General features: G+C 41.6%; 1 protein-coding gene across 1 annotated transcript; it reads left to right on the forward strand.

Annotated features, from left to right (window-relative positions):
- Positions 1–2,819: 2,819 nt before the first annotated feature.
- Positions 2,820–9,344, forward strand: LOC148016424 (cellulose synthase A catalytic subunit 3 [UDP-forming]-like). The gene is made up of 13 exons (XM_087664737.1): positions 2,820–3,444; positions 4,200–4,411; positions 4,522–4,636; positions 4,721–4,910; positions 5,115–5,381; positions 5,474–5,819; positions 5,900–6,037; positions 6,133–6,258; positions 6,349–6,561; positions 6,680–6,953; positions 7,031–7,227; positions 7,496–7,846; positions 7,956–9,344. The coding sequence occupies exons 1-13, from the start codon at positions 3,243–3,245 to the stop codon at positions 8,538–8,540; spliced, it is 3,216 nt and encodes a 1,071-aa protein (XP_087520863.1). The 5' UTR covers positions 2,820–3,242; the 3' UTR covers positions 8,541–9,344.
- The last annotated feature ends 2,888 nt before the right edge of the window (positions 9,345–12,232 follow it).

The following is a 12,232-nucleotide window of genomic DNA, read 5'->3' on the forward strand; positions in this document are numbered from 1 at the left end:
AGACAATCCACACATACACATTTAGGGGAAATAATAACACGATCAACTTCACATAGACCCACCTTAAGCATCCCTATCTTGTATTCACTATGCGAGAGGCCAAATAATTACAAGGACAAGTTAAAAACCGCTTGAATGTTAGCCCCATGATAGACAATTTGAAGCCCACAAAATAACACAAATTAATTTTTAGTGTACCATTATATAGTGCTAGGGCTTGCACAATGTTGATTTGATGAAGGTGATTTTTGCATATTTAATCAAGCCAATAAAGTTCTTGTGTTAGTGCTCTTCTATGTACCACTTTAGAATTCATCTTTTGGATCAAAAGTAGTCGCTATGTTGCTTAATTGATTTGACAAGGCCATGTTCTAAAAAGAATCGTTTAGGTGCAATAAGGTAGCCCTTACTTTATTAAAGTATTGACCTTATGTTTTTATAAAAAATCGAGCACATAGGATAACAGTGGTGGAGTAATAAAATATGCATAGGGTTACTTAATATATTGATTGTTATAAGCTCTTGCATTACACGCAATCAAGATGGAATAAACAAGAAATGCATTCTTCGCATAAAAAATTAAAATTACACTTAAATAGTGGAACTTGCAATAATAAGAGGATACATTTGTATTTTTGTTGTAGTGAGCAACTCTTCAAATCCCCTATGTAGTGAACCATGTATGCAATTCTAAAGAAAGACATACATCATGTCCTAAAGCTACAAAGTTTCTTTGAATTTTGGCAAAGTCTTGATTTGAAGTATTTATCTTACTTGGAATCTTAGTTCTAATGATATTACACTTCAGAGTTGTTCATAAGGGGAATATTGGGACAATTACATGATGACAAATGCTAGGGATAGAATATAATCTTATTCTCTTCACTTGTTGCGAGTATCAATGGCTTATTTTTATTGATTTTGCATTATTGAGGCTAATGCACTTACAATTACATTCCATAAGAATGCTTACTAATTTCAAAGCAATGACTTTGAAGCTATCTAGGAGGACACAATTTATTGTTGGCCAATTCATGTATTCAAGCATGAAGTGAACCTTTTGGAGAAATTCAAAGATAGCATAGGAGTTAAAGCTGGGCATTTCTAGGACATGCTCGAAACGCTTGAGATGGAAACATGCAGTTGTGGCATGGAAATACTGTAATTGTGTTGCTGAGAGCAACTAGTGATGAAAAACTCTACTATGTAGGGAGAACAAAAGTTTGAGGAAATACATCGAGAGACACACGTGTACTACTTTGGAAAACATTGCTTTCATGGACACGCATGGGAAAGTGCTCTTAGGAAGCAAGACATTGGGTGCTTTTGAGCTTGCAAGGGGGGGGGAGGGGGGATAGTTAGGTAGGGCAAGGCAATTGGTATGAGGGGAAGGCCTTTCCACAAAAGCAGCAAAAGAAAGGGACTTTGGGTGTGTGTTTGTTTGGGTGTCGGTGGTGCCATGCATAATAATAATACTAAACAACAATCTTTTGTCAAATATTGGCCCTCAAACACACACACACACACACACACACACACACTCTCTCTCTCTCTCTCTCAAGCTTCACGTTCTCTCTAAAGGAAAGTGACATTCCTTTTCTTTAACATAGCCCTCTCCACTCACACACACACTCTCTCTACATTAAGTGTCCTCATAGTAGCTAATTGACATGTACCCTCATCCTCTCTCTAAAATGAAGAAACACCATGCACATACTCATCCTCCCTCTAAAATGAAGAAACACCATGCACATACTCATCCTCCCTCTAAAATGCAACATTTACACATGGGATTGATGGGTATCTCTAAGGTCCTTGTGGAGTTGAGGGCTAAGTTGATGTGAAAGGGCAAGCTTATGTCGTGATATGCATGTCCATTTAGATTGTCACACATCTGTTTGTTGGGTGATGATGTTGCTTGGATTGACACCCACTAGCTCATTTGATATCACTTTCCTTGCTGGCTCTTTGCTAGCACATACCTCTTAGCCATAACGGTCACCTCTATTTATGGTAAGCAAAGACATCATAGGATGTGCTCTCATGAATCTAAAAATTTGCTCTTAATAAACTTGTGAAATTGGTGTTGAACATATAAGGAGTTAAATTGTATAACAAATAGGATGAGCGATTAGATATCCATTCAAATAAGTTTATTGCAAAGTTTTCTACTTGAGGCTACTTATCTTACTTGGTCTACTTTGCCACGTTCAATTGTGGTGGGGAGTGGCACTTGTAGTTACTACGTGGTAGAACACTTTTACATGTAAAAGATCTTCAAAGCGGCCCAATGGACCGACTTTTAAGTGCAAAAGTCTATTGTTATAAGATGGCAAAATAAACTCAATTATGAGAGAGGTGTGGTGAGCAGAAGACTAGGAACACAACAATGATATTAACCACTGAGGCCTTGGGAGAGAGAGTGATATTTTGGCACTAATCCTCAACACTAGACCATAGATTTTGAGCAAACAACCAACAATTGATGCTCATCTGGATATCAGTGATGATGGGATCGAACATCTAAAAACAATGGTTGCTGGCGATTGCAAAGAACCAACAATTGATGTTCATCCAGGTATCGGTGATGGGATCAGATATCTAAAAACAATGTTTGCTGGCGATTGCAAGCGCAGGAACATTGCCTTACAAAGTTTAGCTTGCATTGTGATTGAAGCTACCTAACACATGGTAACATGAGGGCATGGATGGATGAGGGGTGGCATAGATGAATGCATGCATGATGCACACACATCCTCTCTCTAAAGGGGGCATTCTCTCTGCTCGCCTTATCATGACCATCATCATCATAACAATCGTCTTCATCTTCCTTGTCCCTCTGTGGCCTTCTTCCCGAGGTCTTCCTCGTCTTCTGCGACCAGAGGGCATTTCTCTCTTCTCTGCACAGAGAGAGAGAGAGAGAGAGAGCGCCAGCCATTCTACGCGCGTCCATAGCCAGGATTGTTGTGTCAAAGAATGATGAATGCGTAGGTTTGCCCCCGGCTGCCCTGCATTACATCGTCACCAGCTGTCCTCCTCCGCGTAAAAACACCCCCCCCCCCCCAAAAGGACTCCAGCTCTTCTCCAATCCCTCTTTCATCACGACGGCCCCCCCATTCGCCATTGCCGCTGCTCTTCACAGAGCTTGCTTGCTTGCATCCTTCATGAGAGAGTGCCTCCACTTGCATCTCAGATTGTAGGCGGCTGCTGCCGCTGCCTCGTCGTCATTGTCGATCTCCGGAATGGCGTCGCTTCCTCCCCCTCCATCCTCACGGCGCACTTGCCAGATCTGCGGTGACGATGTCGGCTCCTCCCTGTCAGGCGATCCGTTCGTTGCCTGCCTGCATTGCGGCTTTCCTGTTTGCCGCCCTTGCTACGAGTATGAGCGCAGAGACGGCAACCAGGCATGCCCACACTGCAAGAACAGATACATTCGGCACAAGGGTATGCACTGCCCCTTACTTCTAACACTTTAACACAGCCTCCTAGCAGAAGATCTGTCGAAAGGCTGCATTATGGCGTGTTCTAATGCCTTCAACTGAAGAGCGTGCTTGCTGCATTCTGATCCCTTTCTAGCTGAGGTGCCGCCAAAAATGCATGCTCCATTCTGACTGAGATGCAGTCAAAATGTGAATTCTGGGGCGCAGAGATTAGTACACGAAAGGCATTTCGCTGAGATGCATCGTGTTGCTTTCTATTCCTATATGTTTACCTGCCTTAGCTTGCAGATGTTGTTCACAAACAAGACTTTGACGTTTTCCCATGTAGGAAAAGGGGCTATTTTCCCTGTCTTTTCCCCACAGTGTTCAACATCACGAGCTACTACTCCGGATGCACTGCAGACCTGGCTAGGTGTGGTTAGGGGACTGCAGGATGAGAGGCCAGCAGTTCCTGGTCCAGCCACACCTAGCTAGGTATGCAGCTCTCTTCCCTTGCAGAGGCTCATGATGTTCTCATAATTCACAATGTGGGGGTTATAGTGGGAATTTGTTAAGAGCTTCTTGTAGATCCTCTCGTCAACATTTTTGACCTCTCATATTGGCCTAATATGTGGAATCCTGGGTGCTGAGCTCTAACCTCTTTAGCAGCTGCTAACATTAGACCTTGTACAGAGTTTTGTTTTAGCTGTTGTTAGTGTCGAAGACCAAAGTTCCAGATGTTTAGCAGCTGCAGTTGAAACGCTCTGCTCTTTTGTCCAGGAAGTCCTCGTGTACCGGGTGATGAAGATGATGATGGCATGGATGAGTTGGACAGTGAGTATAACATGGACTATGACAACCATGAGAAGCAGCAAATTGCTGAGGCTATGCTTCACGGGCACATGAGCTATGGCCGAGGAGGCAATCATGATATGCCTCGGACTGTCCAAACAATTGAGCCTCAAACTCCCCTGTTCACCAGTGGTTCACAGGTGTGTGTGTGTGTGTGTGTCTCTCTCTCTCTCTCTCTCTCCGCCTTTCTAATGGTTCAGCTGAGTTGCAGTGTCAAACAAGTTTTACTGATAATTTCTTGTTCTTGCAGGCTCCTACTGATTCTCAGCCCATCTCGCCAGACAACAGTGTGCTTGATGTGCCTGGAAGCATGGGTGGTAGCAAAAGGGTTTATCCATTTCCTTACTCAGATCCAGGAACTCCAGGTACCTGGCCAATGTCAGGATTTTGTGTAGCTGTCCCATACGTCTGAGTGTTCAATATGAGTTTATGCCATTCTCTACTTGTAGGTCAAAACAGGTCAGCAGATCTTTCAAAAGATTATGGATACGGCAGTGTTGCATGGAAGGATAGAGTGGAGAGCTGGAAGTCAAAGCAAGAAAGACTGCAAATGACAACAACTGAAGGAGTCCTCCCAAATGGAGGGAGCAAAGGGGGCATTCCAGAAGAATCTGAAGTTGATGGAGCAGACCTGCCAATGTATGTCTGCTTTCTTCTTGTATTGGTTAAAGAAAGCGATCCTAAATGATTTCCTCCCTTCTAGAACATTGTTGCTCACTGCTTTTACCAGGAGTCCTCAAGAGTTGGTTCTATATTTGTGCTGTATGTTTCTGCAAAAATGGGCATGACTGTTGTGGCACTGGTGCATGTGTCATCTTATTTGACATTTTGGTGGGTTGACAGGATGGATGAGGCAAGGCAACCACTTTCTAGGAAAGTCAGCATTGCCTCCAGCAAGATTAATCCTTACAGGATGGTGATCGTTCTTCGTCTTGTAATCCTTGGGTTTTTCTTCAGATATCGAATTCTAAACCCTGTTTCAAATGCATATGGGCTCTGGCTTACTTCCATCGTCTGTGAGATCTGGTTTGCATTCTCATGGATATTGGATCAGTTCCCAAAGTGGTTCCCAATCAATCGGGAGACGTATTTGGACAGGCTGTCTTTGCGGTAAGATTATGACCTGCAATGGTGCTGGCAAGATTGGCATGATTTCTTAATGCTTCGAAGCTTGATTTAACTTCCTCCTTTCTTGTGAGCAGATATGAGAGAGAAGGAGAGCCATCTCAGCTGGCTGCAGTAGATGTATTTGTTAGTACTGTTGATCCAATGAAGGAGCCGCCTCTGGTCACTGCAAATACAGTGCTTTCTATTCTGTCTGTAGACTATCCTGTAGACAAAGTCTCCTGTTATGTTTCAGATGATGGAGCTGCCATGCTGACTTTTGAGGCTCTTTCAGAGACATCAGAATTTGCTAGAAAGTGGGTTCCTTTCTGTAAGAATTTCAACATTGAACCCAGAGCTCCAGAGGTCTACTTTGCCCAAAAGATTGATTATTTGAAAGACAAGGTGCAACCTACTTTTGTGAAGGAGAGACGGGCCATGAAGGTAATCAGTCTATTCTAGTTGGATTTTTCTCATCTCTGTTACTTGAAGACAAGCTGATTACCTGGTTTCACTTGTTATAGAGGGAATATGAAGAGTTCAAAGTGCGCATAAATGCTCTTGTTGCAAAAGCCCAGAAGGTTCCAGAGGAGGGTTGGATCATGCAAGATGGAACACCATGGCCTGGAAATAACACCAGGGATCATCCTGGTATGATCCAGGTGGGTGAGCCAGATGCAGCTGAATTGATGCTGTGAACTGCCAAGCTTGAAATTATGAGTTTTGTCATGCCATTGAAATTCATCTCTTTGTACAGGTTTTTCTAGGTCATAGTGGAGGTCTTGATTCAGAAGGCAATGAGCTCCCTCGCCTTGTATATGTATCTCGAGAGAAGAGACCAGGGTTCAACCATCATAAAAAAGCTGGTGCCATGAATGCTTTGGTAGGCTGTGTTACATTTTTCTGCTAATAGTACAGTTTTTTTTCGTAGTCATTCTTTTCTTTTTGACATTGAGTGGATTGCTGCATGTAGATGCGTGTGTCAGCTGTTCTTACAAATGCTCCCTTCTTCCTGAACTTGGACTGTGATCACTACATCAACAATAGCAAGGCTTTGAGGGAATCAATGTGTTTCCTGATGGATCCCACTGTGGGGCGCAAAGTCTGTTATGTGCAATTCCCTCAAAGATTTGATGGCATTGACATGCATGATCGGTATGCTAATCGCAATACTGTGTTTTTTGATGTAAGTACCACCTTGCTGTTTCTATCTGATGCTCTTTTTCTGGCTCATTATTTGAATAACTTAGATTATTCATTCAACCTGATCATCTCACTGTATTGCATTGCCCATGTTTTGCCAGATTAATATGAAAGGTCTGGATGGCATTCAAGGTCCAGTCTACGTCGGTACTGGGTGTGTCTTTAGAAGGCAAGCCTTATATGGCTATGAGCCTCCATTAAAGCCCAAAAAAAAGACCATGGCTTGTGACTGCCTTCCTGGATTCTGCTGTGGGCCTCGTCCAAACAAGGCTAAAAGCGGCAAGTCTAAAAAGTCAGAGAAGAAGAAACCTCCTGCACGGACAGATTCCACCGTTCCCATATTCAATTTGGAAGATATAGAAGAGGGTCTAGAAGGTCAGTAGCCAGTGCAATGAATGGAGTTGCTCTCTTTTGTAGGTAATCCTTTAACCATAGGTGTTTTGGTCTTTCAGGCTATGATGACGATAAATCTCTCTTAATGTCAAAGAAGAATTTTGAGAAGAGGTTTGGGCAATCACCAGTCTTCTTGGCCTCTACACTACTAGAAGAGGGAGGAGTTCCTCAGTCTGCTTCTCCTGCTGGATTACTGAAAGAAGCAATACATGTCATCAGCTGTGGTTATGAAGACAGAACAGACTGGGGACATGAGGTAACTTTTTGACCTTTTTGGTTCACTCTTATATAAATGCTCTTTCACTACTCTTCAATTTGCCAGAGTGCTTTTTTTCTCTCTCTCTCTCATTATGCCAGGTACTAGTGTTTGCTCAACTAACATGTGAATAATTGCACATGGTGATTCTCAGCCAAATTGTGTATTTGCTTCTAGTATTTCTCATCAGGCTTCAAGATGGTTTCATGTACGAGCATATTCAGCATCACTTGTATTCTCGTTTTTAACAGATATTTTGTTTTTGCAGATTGGGTGGATTTACGGATCAGTCACAGAAGATATCTTAACAGGATTTAAAATGCATGCACGTGGATGGCGTTCAATCTATTGTATGCCTCACCGTTCAGCCTTTAAGGGTACAGCACCTATCAATTTGTCTGATCGTTTAAACCAGGTTCTGCGGTGGGCTTTAGGTTCAGTTGAGATTTTTCTCAGTCGACATTGTCCTCTATGGTATGGCTATGGTGGTCGCCTGAAATTCTTGGAGAGGTTCGCTTACATAAACACCATTGTGTATCCACTCACCTCCATTCCTCTTCTTGTGTACTGTACTCTTCCTGCCATCTGTTTGCTGACAGGAAAGTTCATAATTCCAACGGTAAGCCTGTCTCACAATCTATTGTCAATGATTTGTTTAGCATACTGCAAGAGTTCTTTTGTTGATTTTTGAACCAACTGGGTGGCAACATACTGGGTGTTTGGTGCAGATAAGTAATTTTGCAAGTCTTTGGTTCATTGGTCTCTTTCTTTCCATATTCGCAACTGGAATTTTGGAGATGCGTTGGAGTGGAGTTGGTATTGAGGAATGGTGGAGAAATGAACAGTTTTGGGTCATTGGAGGCGTATCTGCTCATCTCTTTGCAGTGGTCCAGGGGTTCTTGAAAGTGTTGGCAGGCATTGACACAAATTTCACAGTCACTTCTAAAGGCTCAGATGACCAGGATCAGTTTGCAGAACTGTACTTGTTCAAATGGACATCCCTACTGATCCCACCGACAACACTGCTGGTGATCAACTTAGTGGGTGTTGTTGCCGGTATATCAGATGCTATTAGTAATGGTTACTCATCATGGGGTCCATTGTTTGGAAAGCTTTTCTTTGCTTTCTGGGTGATTGTTCATTTGTACCCCTTCTTAAAAGGTCTGATGGGTAGACAGAACAGAACACCCACCATTGTCATTGTGTGGTCTGTTCTCTTGGCTTCAATTTTTTCATTATTGTGGGTGAGAATAGATCCCTTCCTTGTTCGAGTTACTGGTCCAAACCTACAACAATGTGGTATCAATTGCTAAGAAACAGCTAGCAACGAGTCAAGGTGATCTACTTGTGGATTATAAAGGATCAAAAGAGCTGTCTGTAGCTGTACAAGCTTTTTGGATGCTTCATGCACTGTAGAATGAAATCATACAAGGCAGCATTAGAAGAGAGCTTATGGTTCAATGCTTTGTGGTTAACTGATTGAGATTGATTCCAACTCAGCAAATCCAGTACAGAAGGCCAGATTTGGCTCTTAACTTGTACAAAGGATTTTATTTAATATTTTTGCATCTGATATTCATATCTTCCTAATAAGGCGTCGAAGAACCCAGACTTCTGAACAATGCAAAGAGACATTATTGTAATGGCCTCTCCAAGGGCATGCATGCATAATTCTGTATTTCCTCATTTGTTTAACTTGCTTTGTATAGTTGTGACATTCGAGGTCATGGGACTGCTTACGTCTGTGAACATGCTATCAAGAATTATCTACCAATTATGGGAAAGTGGTAGACAGTGGATTAGGGGTCAAGATCTTTTGAGTCTCTAGCACCCAACAACAGCTGACCTCATGCTAAATGGAGTTCAACAGAAACGTTGTTACAAGCAATAGGGAACTGGTCATCTACTGGTGCTTGTATTGAAAGCTTCACAGCCCTTATGGTTGACCTCAAGGATTTGCATCCTGCATTTTCTTGTCTTTCAAGAATGGGATTTATGCGGGTTGCTATTGAACTGTCATCGGTATGATACCCTTAATGCATCTTCGTTGTAAAGGTTACCATACCAATGCCAGAAACAAAAAATTATCAGCTGCTATAACAGTTGCCTTTCATGTCCTTCCTCTCTGTAGTATGCAGTGTTTATTGTAATGGTTACGCTTTATTCTGTGAATATTTCTCTGGAGTGCTCGAGGTTTGAATCTTGGATTATTCTTATTTGCATGGTTCTAATTTACCTTAAGTGTATATTTGGAGATGTGGTCCTGGTTGTGCAAAATGGTAGTTGCACCTGGAGTTGGTCATATTAGTAGTGTTGCCTACCTTTGTATGTGCCTCAAGGTAAGCATTTGTCTCGGGTAAATTTCAGACCAAATTTATGGCCAATACTGTGGAAAACGGTAGTTGAAAATGATCAGGCATATTAATAGTAATGCCTACCTTTGTACATGTTGAAGGTAACCATTTTTGTCTGCTGATTTTCTACAGCCAAAGTAATGGACAATACTTGCAAGTTGTCTCTTACAATGTTTCTTCTGTTCTCTCTGGTACGCTTTCATGATTATTCTTCATCTTGGATCATTAGATGTCTCTTACAATGTTTCTTCTGTTCTCTCTGGTACACTTTCATGATTATTCAACCTCTAGAATATGGTTTCTCCAAGCTCTAATCAACTGTGATGTTTGAAAACCATGTTGAGTTAAAGCTTTCCCCTAAAGACCAGGAGTACTTTAGTCAGTTCAAGCTTAACAAGATTGTTCGGTAGGAAGTTATCTATGGAAAAGGTCAATGAGCTAAAGAACATGAAATCTAGCACATTTCTGGGAGTTTTGAAGAATAGGCGTGCACAGGTCACATGCACGAGGTTTGGTTGGTATCTTCCAGGTACTTGTAGGCAGTAAATGCACACATGGTGTAAGACATTACGAGGTCTCTTTTATGCCCTATTGCATTCTGCCCCTCCTAAGATTGTTGTTCGCGGGAGCCAGTAGTAAGCAATTCCCTTGATAGGCGTAATCCCAATTATGACTTGGTACATTTTACATACTTACAAATGGTCTCAATTAGTGCCTATACTAGTAGTTAGTCAACTGAATTGTGGAATCATTATAGGCAGTCCAAATTGGAGTTCCAAATTAGAATCTAAGTAAAGTAGCTTGTTGGCAACTTTACTAGTGTGTTTTGTCAACTAGGTGGTCTCCAACTACCTAACAAGTTGAATCTTCCATATAAAGCAGATTATTGATGCGGAACATGTCATCAAGTAGAGTAGCTTGTTGGCAACTTAACTAGTGCCTTTTGTCAACTAGGTGGTCTCCAACTACCTAACAGGTTGAATCTTCCATGTAAAGCAGATTATTGATGCGGAACATGTCATCAAGTAGCACACCTTATAGTGGAGTGCATTGAGTGCAAGGTTCTCTATTTGGGTGTGGCAGCCAGGCCCCTTGCTTCGAGTTCAAGTTAACATGACTTGTAGGAGTTGAGACTTATGAGGAGAGGTGGGATTGACCTATGTCGCCCTTGTGGCACTGTGGTCCAAGATGGTTCAAAGCGGATCCTTGTGAGCTCGGAACTATTTTGTGGTGTGATTTAATGACTCCAAGTGCTAGGTTACCCAAGTACGAGTTAGACAAACACGTTATGGGTGCTATGAGCGAGCCGCAACATGGGAGGGATATCTAGGTTTGACGGATTGTGATGCGATGTGATGCGATGGGTGCATACTGTGACGCGATGGCATCTTCTTGGCATATCTTGTGAGTTGGCTTTTGCTGCATGTTCTAGGTGTGACGTGGTGCATAGCTTGTGGACCATGTTACTTTTGTGGGTTTTTGTGCCTGTGGGACCAAGGTGACTATGACAAGTTAATAAATCAAGGTGCTTTTTGTTCATGTTGAAGGAAGAACTAGATGTTATTCTCAAATTTGGAGGATGTGGCTTTGAATTTGGACTGAGGAACTTCCCATCTCCAAGTAATAGAGGTTGATCGATTATGGAAAACTAAAGGTCAACAAAAAATGATCCAAAGCAGAAACATTCATAGCAAGTAACTCCACAACAAGATCAATTGGTGCAAGATCCAAAAGTGGTAGATGTTACCCAAATTTTAGTTGAAGGTATCCGACAATCTTAACTACCTGTTGGTTGAGAACTAAAAAATTGAAAAGAAGTGCTACCCTATTCCCAAGCAGTTTGAAGAAAACTTGTAGCTATTTAAAGAGTATGATTTTGTCATTTTTGATGGTGTCACTAGTGCACAAACAAAGATTCAAAACAATGCTATGCTGTCCAAGCAAATGAGGATTTTGGTCTTAGTTCCCAATTATAGCAAAATGCTAGAACAAGGTAAAAAGGCACATGTGGCAATATGTTTTGTGGGCTCATGTGAATATTCTTCATGTGTTGTAGTGGTCAATTGTGATTGTTTTGATGGATATGAAGGGATGTTGGAGACATCTAGATCCCATTGAAACCAAAGATAATGCAAAATGTGCAAAATTAAAAATTACAGTGGGATCACATTCAAAGTTTGTGGAGGGAAAGCGATTCATTGTAATTTAGAGAATTTCAAGAAAACTAAAGGGACACTACAAGGGGCTACAAGGTTGACAAAAGATTATCCATCATCTTAAATGGTCCATATGCCTCTTGCTTTTTGTTCACGAACTAAATTGTCCTTCAAAAAATACCTAAAATGCTTTATGTTGGGAATTTTTAAAATGAGATAAAACTCTAGAAAAGTCCTTACTTTCATTTTTATTGTTATAGTAGTTCTCCTCCTATTGATTAAGAGAGCATGTCTTTCTAAAACCAAAAGGCCCAAACATGAATCCAACTTTTCCCTAATGTAAATGATGCATTGAAGTTGTCTAAGAGACATGTAGAAGAGCTTGAGTGTGCCCATGTAAAATTGATTACTAACCTATAGGCAACCACTAGGACTTCAAAGAGGATGATCTAAAAGCAATAGTTTGGGTTTAGCTACATCCATCCAAAAGAACTA

The sequence above is a fragment of the Lygodium microphyllum genome, chromosome 23, assembly GCF_053477565.2.
Source record: "Lygodium microphyllum isolate KBCC chromosome 23, Lygodium_microphyllum_v1.1.10, whole genome shotgun sequence".
NCBI lineage: Eukaryota > Viridiplantae > Streptophyta > Polypodiopsida > Schizaeales > Lygodiaceae > Lygodium > Lygodium microphyllum.

Excerpts from the sequence above, each read along its gene's own strand:
- LOC148016424 (XM_087664737.1), top strand. The coding sequence starts at position 3,243 with ATGGCGTCGCTTCCTCCCCCTCCATCCTCACGGCGCACTTGCCAGATC. Across the intron at positions 5,382-5,473 it reads TTGGACAGGCTGTCTTTGCG|ATATGAGAGAGAAGGAGAGC; the intron begins GTAAGATTATGA and ends TCTTGTGAGCAG. Across the intron at positions 6,038-6,132 it reads ATCATCCTGGTATGATCCAG|GTTTTTCTAGGTCATAGTGG; the intron begins GTGGGTGAGCCA and ends CTCTTTGTACAG.